Source organism: Juglans microcarpa x Juglans regia, chromosome 5S (assembly GCF_004785595.1).
Source record: "Juglans microcarpa x Juglans regia isolate MS1-56 chromosome 5S, Jm3101_v1.0, whole genome shotgun sequence".
Taxonomy (NCBI): Eukaryota; Viridiplantae; Streptophyta; class Magnoliopsida; order Fagales; family Juglandaceae; genus Juglans; species Juglans microcarpa x Juglans regia.
Window position 1 is genome coordinate 309596 of NC_054603.1, and position 16543 is coordinate 326138.

Consider the following 16543-nt stretch of genomic DNA (forward strand, 5'->3'; position numbering starts at 1 on the left):
TGCAGGTTGATATACAAAGTGTTGAAACAACAATACAAGATCATGCTTACGGTTAATTTAGGTGTTTAATTCTTTAACCAAAAAATATAAATACCGCCCAGCCGGCCAACAAAAGGGGAAAAAGAAGCTCAATAAACTAATTAAAGATGATAAGATTAGTAACAATAACAATTAATTAGAGCATGATTATGCAAGTAAATAGGTAGTTAACTAAATGAAAATGCTAGAGACGAAAGCGTCTTTTCAGTCAGATCATCGTGCCGAGAAGCCCATCTGAATTTTGTAGACAAATTCTTCAACCCCCGCGCACGGAGCGATCGAGCTAGGAAACTACGTACGTACTCCATCTCATTCTATACTAATTAGCTAAAGACGCTTGCATGCAGTAGTACTCTAATTAAACAGATTGTGAAAAAACTTGAAAAATTAACAGACTAGTTATGAGGGATAAGAAGGAAGGGTAGCCCAGTAAGGCGGGGAAACTGGATTATACTCCTCAACATTAAAGAGATAGTTGCAGTCTGAAATCTGATGCTGACTCGCTCCTCGTGGCTTTGGCTTAATGTTAGAACCATTAATGGCAACCGACGTGCTCTCCACCGTCTCCTCCCCTGAGATTTCTGTGTAACCTGTGGAGACTTGCTTCCTTCCTGCCGCTTGCTCGCTCAGCATAGCTTTCAATTTCATAACCTGCATGCACGTACGACCAGCCAATTTAATTCGTTTATTAATTACTGGATCAATAAACATTTAAAGTCAGATCTTATTTGTTTTTACTTTTTCCAACATATATATGTGAGATTTTCGTCTTTAATTAATGTCTTCTATTGAATACGAAGGAGCGCGCGGCTCGTTGTTGGCAAGCAAACATTCTTATCATGTCTTCACTATACTGATAACAATTGCCTAGCTAACATGTATATATTTAACATACAAATTAATTATGACTCCGGAATCTAATAAGATTTCTCCACTTATTTAAGAAAATATTGATGTCATTTAACCCATTATATAATATATATATATATATGTATGTATGTAAGATTTGCATGCAGGGATTGTCATTCTTAGGATTTATTAATATATATAACCAAGTCTGGCATAAGAATTTTGATTTCTTGATTCAGCAAATGGGCTAACATGTGTTCATGACAACTTCAGGGCAAGCAAACAACTAAGATACTCTATGCTTACCGAGGAATGGATCGATCAAGAAAATATTTTAAATGGGTTTTTTTTTTTGGGGGGGGGGGGGGCGGGGGGTTGGATGCAAGCTGCTAGTTGGTGAATCTCTCCCAAGTATTTTGGATCAGATCCTGTCTCCACTAGAAGAAGAAAATGTCGTTGTCTAACGAGTACTGTACTTGTCCCAAGTGAAAGAAAAATGGAATGATGAAAAAGATTCACCCAAGGCCACACAGATGCGCGCTATTAAGATTATTTCATTCAGAAGTCTAAAGTAAAGAGATGATCATGAATATTCTTGGTGCAGATTGCATGTATATGACTTGCATGTAAAATAAAAGAGAGCTTGCCATATATACCTCCTCTTGAAGCTTCTGCTTATCCCTAGAGATAACATCATAGTCCTGCTTAAGCGCATCGTATAGTTGCTCAAGCTGCTTAGCCTTCCACCTAGCGCGCCTATTTTGGAACCAAACAGCGATTTGGCGAGGCTGAAGCCCTAGCTCCTTGGACAGCTTCATTTTCCTATCAGGGTCAAGTTTTATCTCTTCCTGAAAGCTCCTTTCCAGTGAATCTAGCTGATCGCTCGTCAACCGCTTCTTCTTGTCCTGGAAGCTGCCATAGTTGTTCTTGTCCATTGCTGGCACCATCCCATGCTCTAAGTCCACCATTGCCGGATGCTTCACTTCCATCACTGCACAAGAACAGAAAATTACTTAATTAGGGACGTGCTACGAAGCTAAAAATTAATAACGCTTCATACTTGCCCATTTTGTACTTTTCCTCCCAAACTGTCAAAGGTTCGATTCCGACGGCATGTAGACACATTTTTAACCCCACATATATATGTCTGTTACGTGTAACTTCTCCAAGAAACCATAGATAATTAGTTACTAGAACATGAAGAAGAGGAGAAGACTATATAATTTGTTTAGCAACTCAGGATTTGAATGAGTTGATGCAGAACAGGGTTTCAGCGCCAATAAAAATATTAGTGATCGAGAAGCCTTAACATAGCCTAAGACATACGTAAGTACTGTTGTAATATGATAATAATAAACAAGGATACTGAATCTTCTCCTCCGTTCTTCCAATTAAGCATACATAGAAAAGCCGAAGGAACAGTACAAATTGCTAGACGATAATTGAGAAAATAGTCAATAGTAAGAGAGTGAGTTTACCTGGAAAGTGGTCGTAGTTATAGTTGTAGAGGAAGCTTAAAGAAGACTCTGGTTGGGAAACGAAGGGTCTTGAGCTCCCATTCCAGTCCATATTTGGCTTCACTTTCTGTGACTCTTGCTCCGAATCGACCCAAAATATCAGTGTGTTTTAAGGAGCTGGTTTGAGTGGTAAAGAGAGAGACCGGGGTACTAGCTAGGAGATGAAATTTGGAGTTCGGGAGGCGTGACGATGAGTGGTGTAACTTGTAAGGTTTTATTCTCTCTCGCTGATCACTCTGGTTTGGGGTGCCAAAAAAGTGAATGCGTTGATGAGAGAGAAACTGTGAGGTTCTACGTACTTCACCAAGTTCACTTTTGGGAGCAACAAAAGTACTGCTTTAATTTGAGAGAGAGAGAGAGACATTAGTAGTAAAAGGAAGTCAGCCGAGGCGTGAGAAAGGGCAGGCATATGTCAGTTCCATCGGAGCAGGATTTATTGGGACCAGATGGAGACCTTTGATCCCAGTACCCTTTCCCACTCTTCCATTTACGTCAGGATCTACTATCCAACCGACAACTCTGATCTCCCTCTCTCAATATTATAAATACGTAGATGTATATATCTAGGTGGCCGGGCCAAAACTCAGCATACAATATATATATATATATAAAGAGACGTGTGGATTAATGAGAGGGTGGCACACAATCAGTACCACCTGCCACCTCTTCTGCACCAATAAAAGACAAACAAATGAAGAGAAAGGAAAAAGAAGTTGGGGCTCATCCTAGGTCCTTAGGTCCTTCATAAAAACCTGGCAGTCTAGCAGAGACAAAAGCTGAACAGTAACCCAGCTCTTTCCCCACGGCTTACCAGTATATACTCCTGCATGCCTGTCCATGGGGTTGGGTTGGTCTCGTTAAATTGAAATTGAATGAGAGGGTCGATGAGCTCTCTCTCTCTCTATATATATATATATATATAAATATACATGAGGCCAGTGCAGGTTAATGCATGGATCAGATCCATCAAGCTAATTAAGGTGAGAGAGTTCGTACGTACTATTGTGCAGGTTATCTTTCCAAAACAAAACGTGATTGTTTTAACGGTAAAACAAAGGCATCGCGCACAATATTGTGAAGCAGAGGGCTGATCCCTTGATATTAATTGTTCTTCCTGTACAGTTAGCAAAAAGTGATTTCTGAATTTATGATACCTACGCCTCATACTTAATAGCGGCAGATCCGATGGAATCTTAGACAAAATACTTGGATTATTATTTACACGGCATGGTTTTTTAACTTTTTGATCGAGTCATGATCAGTATATTACTTGATATATTATACCCAATCTAATTATTTTAATTTTTAAAAACATGAACAACATATATATATATTCAAACTCTCGCTTATATATATATATATATATATATATATATATATGTATATAATTGCATGTCATCCGGCCATTATTGGTATCATGAATACTGTAAAACGATTAAACCTGCATATATATATATATATATATATATAATTTATATATATATATATATATGATGCAACGATCATATCATATATCCCAAGCAATATTAATTAATTAACCACATGCATGATGCATGCAGTAACTTATGATTTATTTGATCTTCATTTATAATTTGTTCATGAGAAATATTTATTTTAGGATCATATATATATATATATATAAATTAATCCTCGACCTGTTATGTGTAGTGAGTTAATTAATCTCTTAATTTAATTAACTACCAATTCGGGTATATAAGTACTAGACGGCTGGCCGTCATGTGATCTTAATTACCACTTGATCTGAACAAGCTGTTATGAGGTGGCTTGAATTCTGATTGAACAGTGTATGTGTCGTAGGTTCGCTCGAGCGGAGGTTCACTCAGCTCGAGCGAAGTCAGACAGAGAGCTTCGCTCAACATTCGCTCGACACTCAGCTCGAGCGAATTCAGACAGAGAGCTTCGCTCGATATTCGCTCGACATTCAGCTCGAGCAAATTCAGACAGAGAGCTTCGCTCAAGTATCGCTCGACATTCAGCTCGAGCAATATCCAAGTCAGAGAGCTTCGCTCGACCCTCGCTTGACACCCAGCTCGAGCGAGTTCAGGCAGAGAGCTTCGCTCGACTCTCGCACAACTATTGGCTTGAGCGAAGTGTAGAATATCTACGTTCGCTCGACACTCGCTCGACGTACGCTCGAGCCAATGTTCACAAAAGTGAATTCTCACTTTTCCTATAAATATCAAACGGCGCCTCTTCTTGCCCTTGGGACTTCAGAATTCATTTTTGCTCTTGTTTTAGTGTTTTCTTGAGAGAGAAGTCTAGAGAGAGTTCGAGAGATAACTTCCTTGTGAAGTTTTGTTGTATTGATCTGTACTCCATCTCTGTTGATAGTAAAATCTTCGATACCGACCCACCAGTGGACGTAGGCTCATTTTGAGTCGAACCACTTAATTCTTGGTGTTCTTTCTGTTTGATTGTCATCAATTTCTTTCGTTTAGTTCCGCTACTATACTTCGAGTTAGTCTTAGCTACACTTATTCCCAACAAACTGGTATCAGAGCTTGGCTCAGGATCTGGAGGGATGGCTATGGCTAAGTTCGAAGTGGAGAAATTTGACGGTCAAAACAGTTTCAGTCTATGGCGCATCAAGATGAAGGCTTTACTGCGACAACAGGGCTTGTCAAAAGTATTAGAAGTCTCGGTATCTGAAGATTCTCCAGCTCCTTCGAAAGAAGAAGAAGAAAAGGTACACAGTACTATTCTTTTGTCACTATCTGATGGAGTTTTAAGAGAGGTTGCTGACGAGAAGACTGCAACTGGTCTCTGGTCGGCACTTGAGAATCTGTACATGAAGAGATCTCTCACTAACCGATTGTATTTGAAACAACGGTTATACACTCTCAAAATGAAGGAAGGTACTCTTATTTATGAACACCTAGATGAATTTAATAAAATCATTATGGATCTGAGGAACATAGATATTAAGCTTGAAGAAGAAGATCAAGCGTTAATTATTTTATGTTCATTACCCACATCTTTTGAGAACTTTGTGAATTCCATGTTGTATGGTAGAAATACAATTTCCTTGGTAGATGTAAAGTCTGCTTTGAATTCTAAGGAGTTGAGGAATAAATTGAGTGTGAAGAACACTAATGAACAAGCTAGTAGCTTGTTTGTTAAAGGGTCCTCAAGCAGGGGTAGATCGAATGACAGGAGTTTAGAGAAGAATAAGGGAAAATCCAGGGGCAGTTCACAAACAACGGCTAGTAAGAAAGACGTCAAATGTCATTACTGCCATAAGTTTGGTCACTACAAGAACGAGTGTCCAAAATTGAAAAACAGAGAGGACGGCACTAGTTCATCTAATGCCGTTAGTGTTGCTGATGATAGGTCTAACGACCTAGATCTTGTTCTAGCAATAAGCGACTCCAATAGTCGCTTTAGTGACAAGTGGGTCATGGACTCAGCTTGCATTTTCCATATGTGTCCCAAGAGGGACTGGTTCACTAACTATGAATCGGTCAACGGAGGTTCTGTTTTGTTAGGGAATGATATGGGTTGCAAAATTGCTGGAATTGGTTCAGCCAGAATTAAGATGTTTGATGGAATTGTCCGGACATTGTCTAATGTTCGACACATTCCAGATTTGAAAAAGAATCTTATTTCTTTGGGTACTCTTGATTCTCTGGACTACAAGTACACTGGTGAAGGTGGAGCTATCAGAGTCAGTAAGGGCTCTATGGTTGTGATGAAAGGAGATAAGACAAATGGTCTTTATTTCCTTCAAGACTCTATAGTGACAGGTGCAGCTGCAGTGTCAATCTCAGATGATCCAGATACAGATGTCACTCGTTTGTGGCATATGCGTTTGGGTCATATGAGTGAAAAGGGAATGTCAATTCTGAGTAAGCAGGGTTTGTTATGTAATCAGAAGATAGGGAAACTGGATTTCTGTGAACACTGTGTGTTTGGCAAACAGTGCAGGGTTCAGTTCTCTACAGGGTTCAGTTCTCTACAGGGGTTCACAGAACCAAAAGTTCTGTGGACTATATTCATTCTGATCTTTAGGGCCCATCTTCCGTCCCGTCAAAAGGTGGAGCTCAATATTTGCTTACGTTCATTGATGATTTCTCACGGAAGGTTTGGGTTTACTTTTTGAAGCAGAAAAATGATGTATTTGTTAACTTCAAACAGTGGAAAGCTTTGATTGAAAATCAGACGGGCAAGAAAATCAAGCGACTTCGCACTGACAATGGTATGGAGTTCTACGGAGGTGAGTTTGATGAATTCTGCATAAATGAGGGTGTTGCCAGACATCGTACAGTTAGACATACTCCACAGCAAAATGGGGTAGCTGAAAGGATGAACAGGACCCTCTTGGAGAGAGCTCGCAGCATGCTTTCTAATGCAGGCTTGACTAAGGATTTCTGGGCTGAAGCAATCAACACGGCCTGTTACTTGGTCAATCGCTCTCCAGCCACAGCGATTGGTTTGAAGACTCCGAATGAGGTATGGTCTGATACTCCTGCTGATTATTCAAATTTGAAAGTTTTTGGTTGTCCTGCATATTTCCATGTTAATGATGGAAAACTTGAGCCAAGGGCAAAGAAGGGCATATTCATTGGGTATGCCAGTGGGGTGAAGGGATTCAGATTGTGGTATACTGATCTTAAATCACCCAAGTTTGTAATCAGTAGGGATGTCACTTTTGATGAAAAATCCATGCTTAGTCCGAAGAAGGAGAATTCTGAGTCTACAGGACAAGAACAGGATGTTAGAAAGCAGGTGGAGTTTCAGGTGGAAGCATCACAAAGGCTGCCCAACGGCGCCCAAGATCATGCTATTGAAGATGAGCATGATTCTGATTCAAGTAGCAGTGCACAAGGTGAGCAAGACTACAGTATAGCGACTGGTAGACAGAGGAGGCAGATTAGACCACCTCAGAGGTATGCTCATGCAGATATGGTTATGTATGCTCTTACTACGGCAGAGAATATTGTTGGTCAGGAACCTTCCAGTTATTCAGAAGCTGTCAAGAGCTTAGAATCTGCACAGTGGTGCGCAGCTATGACTGAAGAGATTGAGTCTCTTCACAAAAACCAAACATGGGATTTGGTTCTGTTGCCAAAGAAGGTAAAGACTGTTGGCTGCAAATGGGTTTTCAAAAGAAAAGAGGGAATCCAGGGTGATACAGATGCAAGATACAAGGCACGCTTAGTTGTTAAGGGTTTCAGTCAGAGAGAAGGCATCGACTTCACTGAAGTCTTCTCTCCAGTGGTGAAACACAGTTCGATTAGATTACTACTAGCTTTAGTAACATTGTATGACTTAGAGCTACAACAACATGATGTTAAAACAGCGTTCCTACATGGTGAACTTGAAGAGACCATTTACATGCATCAGCCAGAGGGATTCATTGTTGAAAACAAGGAAGATCATGTGTGCAGATTGAAGAAGTCTTTATATGGTTTGAAGCAGTCGCCAAGGCAATGGTATAAGCGGTTTGATTCCTTTATGATTGATCATGGTTATTTGAGAAGTAACTATGATAGTTTTGTTTATCATAAGGAATTATCTGATAAGTCTTTTATTTATTTGCTATTATATGTTGATGATATGCTTATTGCTGCTAGAAGCATATCTGACATAGGTTTGTTAAAGACCCAACTCAGAAATGAGTTTGAAATGAAAGACTTAGGTGCTGCGAAGAAGATTTTGGGAATGGAAATCTTCAGAGATAGGAAAGCTGGAAAGTTGTACTTGTCCCAGGGAAAGTACATTGAGAAAGTGCTTCAGAGATTTTGGGATGTTTGATTCCAAACCAGTAAGTACACCACTTGCTACGCACTTTAAGCTTTCAGCTTGCCTATCTCCTCAGACAACTGAAGAGGAACAGTTCATGGCTAGTGTTCCTTATTCAAGTGCAGTTGGCAGCATCATGTATGCAATGGTTTGCACCCGCCCAGACATTTCACAGGCAGTGAGCGTAGTTAGCAGGTATATGGCTAATCCAGGTAAGACTCATTGGCAAGCTGTGAAATGGATACTCAGGTATCTGAGGGGAACCCTGAACTTTGGGTTAATATTTGATAGAGATGTCGATCTCAGTTCCAAAGTTACTGGTTTTGTTGATTCAGATTATGCTGGAGACTTAGATAAAAGAAAATCATTGACAGGTTATGTTTTCACTCTGTGTAGGTCAGCTATCAGTTGGAAAGTAACACTGCAATCCACTGTTGCTTTATCAACTACTGAGGCAGAGTACATGGCAGCAGCAGAGACTGTTAAGGAGGCCATTTGGTTGAAAGGCTTGGTCAATGATTTGGGTTTACAACAAGATGGGATCTCAGTATTCTGTGACAGTCAGAGTGCAATACATTTGACCAAAAATCAAATGTATCATGAAAGAACGAAGCACATTGATGTCAGGTACCATTTTCTCAGAGAGATTGTTATAGAGGGTGCTATACAGATTCTGAAGATTGCTACTATAGAGAATCCAGCAGATATGATGACTAAGCCAGTTGCAGTATACAAGTTCAAACTTTGTTTGGACTTAATTGGTGTTCGCATTTTGTTATTCCCGTAAGGGATTTGGTGGTGGGGATTGGTTTTGTGGTCGGAGGTTTTTTGTGTTTTGGCAGAGTTCAAGCCAAGGTGGAGATTTGTTATGAGGTGGCTTGAATTCTGATTGAACAGTGCATGTGTCGTAGGTTCGCTCGAGCGGAGGTTCACTCAGCTCTAGCGAAGTCAGACAGAGAGTTTCGCTCAACATTCGCTCGACACTCAGCTCGAGCGAATTCAGACAGAGAGCTTCGCTCGACATTCGCTCGACATTCAGCTCGAGCGAATTCAGACAGAGAGCTTCGCTCAAGTATCGCTTGACATTCAGCTCGAGCAATATCCAAGTCAGAGAGCTTCGCTCGACCTTCGCTCGACACCCAGCTCGAGCGAGTTCAGGCAGAGAGCTTCGCTCGACTCTCGCACAACTATTGGCTTGAGCGAAGTGCAGAATATCTACGTTCGCTCGACACTCGCTCGACGTTCGCTCGAGTCAATGTTCACAAAAGTGAATTCTCACTTTTCTTATAAATATCAAACGGCGCCTCTTCTTGCCCTTGGGACTTCAGAATTCATTTTTGCTCTTGTTTTAGTGTTTTCTTGAGAGAGAAGTCTAGAGAGAGTTTGAGAGATAACTTCCTTGTGAAGTTTTGTTGTATTGATCTGTACTCCATCTCTGTTGATAGTGAAATCTTCGATACCGACCCCACCAGTGGACGTAGGCTCATTTTGAGTCGAACTACTTAATTCTTGGTGTTCTTTCTGTTTGATTGTCATCAATTTCTTTCGTTTAGTTTCACTACTATATTTCGAGTTAGTTTTAACTATACTTATTCCCAATACAAGCAGCAGTAGTGTTTGTAAGTATATATGTATGTAGCAGTGGATCGATGATTATCATGATGATGATGTGCGTAGGTAGATAGATCATGATCAATTACTGGAGATAGCATCTTATAAATAAAGTAAATAATTATATATGTGCGTGAAAAGCATCGAGTAGTGGGCATATCTGCAGCGCAGGAGGCCTCCTCGTGTAGTACTAATTTGTGATTAAGGCCAGAATCATTTATGAGAGCCGATCGAAAATTAAGCTGGCCTAGTTGGAAACCGTCTAGCTTATATATATATATATATATATATCCTGCTCAAGTTCTATATATCTAGCTGATTATTTATGACAAAAGTCACTCCAGCTTAAGTACTTACTGCTGTCGGAGATAAATGGCCCCCGACACGGCAAGAGTCGAGTCCACGAAAGGTATACGAATGATCCAGATCATCAGGACAATGAGCTAATTAATTGGACCACCTATATATATATATATCAAATTCTCAGATGCATCTTGGACCATCGATCCATCCAATTGTGTCATTTCATGAAAGCGTCCATTCTACTGCTTTCAAAAGCTGATTTGGACTGATCGACTGGTACGTTGAACTGGTTCTGAAAACTTAAAGGGTAAGTCACAGAGATTGTGGCCCCCTCTTTTTTTTGTTTTTTGTTATAGTTTGGATGATGAGACTGGAAATTGATATTTAAAACTCAGACTCAACTCAAGTTCAACCTTATAAGTTGAATCTCAATTATTCTTTTGGATCGACAAGCCGAACCAGAACATAAAAGGTTTTTTCTCGAGTCCTCTTAGGTAGAAGGTTTCACGGATCAAATCGCGTAGGCATATTGATTTATCTTTTTTTTTTTTAAGTTTTTTGAGAGAATAGAAGATTTTCTATTTCACAAAAATTATTTTCGTCTTCAATTCACATAATTTTATTAAACAGATAATTTACATGTGTATGTGAACTCATTTATAAGAAGACTTTTTCTTTTTTCTCTCTGTTCTCAGCAGCGTTACTGACCTCTAATGCATGCATAACTCGAGATTGCAGCATTTACACATTGGAATTTGAATATTTTTATACATCAATCGATCTAGCCAGTAGAACTGGTCCTGATTTGATTAGGTTGCAAAGTATTAACTCGGCTTAATTAACCAGCCAAGGATCATGACAGTTATTTATACAAGGCGTTGGTAAAGCCCGCGAGGCCTATATATAAAGAAAGCTTTAGGTTAGAGATAAAAATCTTTTAATATATATATATATATATATATATATATATATATGAGTGGTGGTCCAATATCGATGCGGGTAAAGCTTTGAATTTGAATCTTGTAAAAATGAACATGTTAATTAATTTCCAGCGCTAGAGTACTAAATGAAAATGGAATATAAGACGCTCTACATGTAGAGCCTAATATAATTAATTAGATCATGAGAGGTGGCTGCAAAAGATGGCGGTAACTGTACGTAGGCGGCGCCGGATCCGGACCAACTGATATTTAACTCACCATCTGCGCGTATCTACATGAATATTTATTTAGACCAGAGATCTACTCACTAGTACTGTTCTATATATTTATATATATATATTTATTTATTTAAGATGTTTTGAAATTACGGTTATAAATGAAGGCATTAAATATTTGGTAGAAGGAAGAGCTAATTCCTAGCCTGTTGATACAGGCCATGTCCAACAGTAAATGAGGGGAAAACATGATGGAGAATTCAACCAAATCGATCCCTAAAGAAAGGGAGGTCACCCGCTAGCTGCTCTATTCTATTAACTATACATCAAGTCAACCTAAATCAATCAATGTTTGCGGAGAAGTTAGAACGTAGGCTAGTGCGTACATTGTTATGATGATTAACGGCACAGCGCTTAATTCCGCTGCTTTTACAGGTAGAAATTTAAAATGTATATATGATTCTAGATCTGAAAACGAGCTGGTAGTCTGTAGAACACCACATGAGTACGTCAAATAGTCACAGGTGGTGTTGAAATATGCTCAAATTCTGCCTCTGTTTTTCTTCTAAACTAACTCCGATCCGATCCATATACGCAGGTGATTAATTGTGAATTGTGCACAGAAACTAAAAAAGAAAAAAAAAAAAAAAAAAAAAGGCATTACCCCATGCATGCATGCATGCGTCACTCTATAGAATCAATATGTTCACACCACCACGACGACGACGACGACGTTCTATTTATTACGCGTAAATTAAGCCAATTATTTATAACATGATAAAAATAAATAAACATTATTCTAAAGTTGTGTATTTTCCCAGGACAAGAAAAGAAAAGTAATGAATGCAAAAACCGTACGTTCTGAAGGAAGCTATCTACCTCATCATGAGACGCATCACAATTATCTTTGAGCTGGGCAAAGGTATACAGAGTAGACAAAAAATGGAATACACAAGTTAGACTTACAGTGATAGAGAACACGTACGTACTACAAAAACCTACAAAAGATGACATTCTTTAAAACAACAAATGCCCTTTCAGATGTATAAGCTGTATGATTAAATCACATCTAAAGTCCTCTTGGGATCACTGACGCCACTAAACAACCTCACTGTCGAGTATATGGCTACTTCAAAACCCCTCTTCTTTTTTGTTTTTTAAATCAGTAGGAATAATAAATACAGAATCCACACAAAGCCCACCTTTAGAATGCGTGCAATCTATCTGTTTCATGGAAAATTTTACTTCAGTCGCAGGCTCGGAATCACTAACAATGAATTCACCGACCTTGTAATCTATCCAACATCCCCGCTTATGATTGTCATGCTCGGTGTCATCTAAACAGCACTGAGATGATGCCACCTGGCCATCCGAAGTAGAAAAATCCAATCGTACTGGCTTTATATCCCAACCATGCGTGTGCTCAAAGGTACACACACGTCGTCCCAGCCTTTTGCTAAACCTTCCAAGATGAAGCCTGAATGACAGGGTATAGATATCAGCGGGAAAAGGGAACTTCACCACCCCATCGACTTCAAACCACCATATTTGCTGCAAATAGGCCACAATATGAAACCTGCAAACCAGCAGGTGCACCATAGTGCATAAGACCATGCAAAATCAAGCCAAAACAATACAACCAAAGGACGGATAAGCGGAAATTCAAAATCTAGGCAGGTACTGACACTTTCAGCACAGTTTTAGGAATGAAGAAAATAGAGGAATTTAATTACAGATTATTGGCATGTGAGAACTTGACTCTCATCAAATCTTTCAAAATGCTAGTGAGGACCAGTAGTGCATGGTTTTTTGTCAACGACAGGCGCCCCAAGAATAAAAAACTCTGTTTCCTAAATAATATAGTAAAATATCCTCATTAATTGTAAAACCGGGCCTCCCAACCCATTTAGAAGGACTAAGCAAGATATTCCCCAAAGCAGAAAATGTTGATGGGAAATGAGTTGTTGCAAGCCAACAGTGTGCATGAAACCACTGCCCATGAAATGTATATAAAATGTGGATTTTCAACTCACTTATTTTCTTTGTCTAAGGAGGCAATCCCAAAAACAGAAAAATCAACAATGACAATAACAAAGAAAAACTAAAACAAAAATCTGTCAAGCAAATGATAAATAAACATTGGATTCATGAAGTGACACTAGTACCACATATGACTTTACAATTAAAGTCATTTAGGACAAGAAAAACATTTTTTTAATAAGGGAAAAAATGATTTTCCTAATCAAAAGTACCAAGGTAAACCACAATAGCAGGTTCAAATGATGCAAAACTCTCGTTAGCAAACATAATAACCGAACAAGGACTGATTGTCATGAGTATCAACTTCATTCAGATGTAAGCTCAAGCAAAATCTCAATAAAATGATTTTAAAGAGAGAAAATATGAAAGCCCTCTTCTAGTTCCAAAAAGCAGTACCGAACTCTTTAATGCTAATGTTTCTTTTACATGAAATATTTTAGATGCCATTGAGTACAAAAGTAGGCAATCCATATTGCAAGAAGGGGCATAATGGTCATTTTCAGAGCTCATCCAACTTAAAATCAGGACCAATTCAAGTGAGCAATTCAGAATGCAAAATTTATTTTTCTCCCCTCTGAAATTCATTTGCGAATATAGTTCTATTGTACAGATACTTCAGTAGATCCAACAAAACAAATCTGCCGGCCATCATGTCATCATTACAGAAGGCAACTACAAAGCAGGCCCAGATCATAAGACAGACTAACCTGCGAACTTTAAAAGGATAACAGATTAATAACTGTTCTCAATCACAACAAACCACCTTCCACAATAATATTATGCTTTTCCAAATCGATATTACACACACACACACACACACACACACACACACATCGATATATATAATAAATATTACAAATCTCTTCAAAAGTTAAATTCACCCCTAAGCAGCAGCATTGTCACCACCATTCTGAGAAGTAACACAAATTTTTGGGAATGTCAAGCCCAATGAGGTTGGCTGACTCAAACAATGTAAAGGAGAGGGCATAGCAATAAACCAATTGTTTTGCGTTCTTTGCTATCAATCACTCAAAAAAATAAGGGAAATCAACATGCATCTGTTTCTCTTCTTTTCCTAAGAATAGACAATGTCCTTTCTTCTCGTCTCTCCAAAACTCCCAATCTTAGCAGCTAGGCTATGTGCAAGAACGAAATCTGATAAATAAATAAAAAAAGACTATGGTACTGTCATATGTGCATGGTAAAGGCCTTGGGCTTGGGGGTATGCTCCCCCCAAGTCTAAGGTTCAAATCCCCTTGGGTGCAAACAATCTTTAGGAGCCATCGAATTGGGGGATATTCCCCTTGAATTACCCGAGGTGCACTTGCGGAAAACTCCTTACCGAGGGCCTGTGCACCCTCGGAATTAGTCAGGACGCTATTCTCGGACACCAAGTGTGGCGGTGCCAATGAAAAAAAAAATGTTTTCCCAAAAAACAAAACTGTTTGATCTTTTCGGAAGCATGGGTTTCCATTCTCTAATTTACCTATTAAAAAGGCTTTTGTCCCCCAAAACCACCACTTGTCCCCCACTCAGGGCACCTTTTATAAGCAGGCTTCGTCCCAATTTAAAGGAACACTTAGATCCAAAGTAGCCAAGAAAGTTGGCAAATTTCACAAATGCATTTCACCTTTTATAGCAAGTCTTCAAGGGAAAATTAAATGGCTATTAAATCCTGCCAATTATTTGCTGCTGCTTAGTTTTTATACATTGAAAAGCTTGCACAGAAACTGTTCACTGATTCCAAACCTCTTACCAAAAGAATCCAAGTGCAAACTGCCCGTAAAAACAAGAAGCATAATTATATTCTTCCAGAGCTTTGAAAGTCAGATTGGCATTCGAAAAGCCGACGTAGAGCACTCCAACATAACCTGATAACGTCAAATATGCAAACTCTCCCCTGTTCTAGAATATAATACTCCTCTAATAAAATCAAAAGGCTACACAACTTCCATGGGGACATTTAATAAGTAACACATATCTATTAACAAACAAATAGATATTATGCAATGTTGATAAGACGAAGTTATTGAGCAGACCATATCAAGAAGATTAAACCCTAATTCTTTGCAAGTTAACCAAGTACAATGAAGATTAAAAAAACCACCATGTATTGAACATAACCGACTTTCCCAAAATATTTCAAACTGCAATTTTGTGCTACAAACCTGCATAAAATGCGATCTTAAGTGAACTTCGAAAGCTTGTAAATGAATTTCTAACCTAGATTCTTCTGTAGAAACCCAATTCCAGTATCTCCGGTCCTCAATTCCAGTTATCGCCATGCCTCTAGCGGATATAGCCATGCAAACCCTTCCCGTGACCCTATCCAGCCACACTTCCTGTAAAACCCCAAAATTCCTTCAAAAAAATTGAACATCCGATCCTCTCTAAAACCCTAAATTTGACAATCTAGAATTTTGTCCAAACCTTATTGCCATGATCGAAGGGCACGGGGTGGGAAAGCAGAGCGAAGATGTCCTTCTTGGACAAGTTCTGGTACCTCTCGGGGGGCAGCAGATCGAGCAGATCTTGGTAGTTAGGGGGCAGCTTCCTTTCCCAGACCGAATCCGAGGACGCCGCGCCGCGAAACGCCCGGTTCAGCCTAGCCAGGTTACAAATCTCCGGCGGGGTCAGGTACAGAAACACGCACGCCACGCAGCTCTCCGGTATGTCCCCCAACCCCGGACCCATGCCCGACCCGTTCGTCCCATACTCCAAGCCCGATAGCGTCGCCCCCATCTTCGAACTTTACTCGCTTACTTATGCGCTTTCGCTTAGGAAATGGTATCGCAGTTAGTCATGGCAGATGGTAAAGAAGAGAAAATGGTAGCAGGCTGCTTACGTGTCTGTTCCAAGAGTGGGATTAATTTAAACCGTTTGGTTAGTGCGAAAGTGAGTATTGGCTGGATTCTGTAATTCGATTTTCCCTCGTATTTTCCGGGAAAATGTTGTGGGTCAGGATGTGCGAGATGATGAGTAGGTAAAGTCCAGAAATGAAGGGATGTGTCCACGTGTAATACGGGGGAACCGATCATGGTTGCTCAAAAAAGTCCACCCAACTTTGTGGATTAAAAAACCAAGGGGCCCGCTTGTTTGTGCTTTATTATTATTATTGGGCAATTACATTGGTTTGCTGCACCCTACCCCACCTAAACAAAACCATCAACTCCGTTTTTAAATTATACGATTTTTCCGAGATAGAAGAGTCTAATTAATGAGTTAGTCTTACCGCCTCCATTTGGGATTGCTCATATAATATTTT

General features: G+C 39.5%; 2 protein-coding genes across 2 annotated transcripts; both read right to left on the reverse strand.

Moving 5' to 3' along the window:
* Window positions 1–155: 155 nt before the first annotated feature.
* LOC121267323 (putative homeobox-leucine zipper protein ATHB-51) lies at window positions 156–2916 on the reverse strand. Its single transcript, XM_041171181.1, has 3 exons — window positions 2367–2916; window positions 1545–1879; window positions 156–690 (listed from the first exon to the last, which is right to left on the reverse strand). The coding sequence occupies exons 1-3, from the start codon at window positions 2455–2457 to the stop codon at window positions 439–441; spliced, it is 678 nt and encodes a 225-aa protein (XP_041027115.1). The 5' UTR covers window positions 2458–2916; the 3' UTR covers window positions 156–438.
* Window positions 2917–12100: 9184 nt separating this feature from the next.
* On the reverse strand, window positions 12101–16263 carry LOC121267804 (F-box protein PP2-A15). Its single transcript, XM_041171869.1, has 3 exons — window positions 15709–16263; window positions 15502–15620; window positions 12101–12814 (listed from the first exon to the last, which is right to left on the reverse strand). The coding sequence occupies exons 1-3, from the start codon at window positions 16018–16020 to the stop codon at window positions 12370–12372; spliced, it is 876 nt and encodes a 291-aa protein (XP_041027803.1). The 5' UTR covers window positions 16021–16263; the 3' UTR covers window positions 12101–12369.
* Between the last annotated feature and the right edge of the window lie 280 nt (window positions 16264–16543).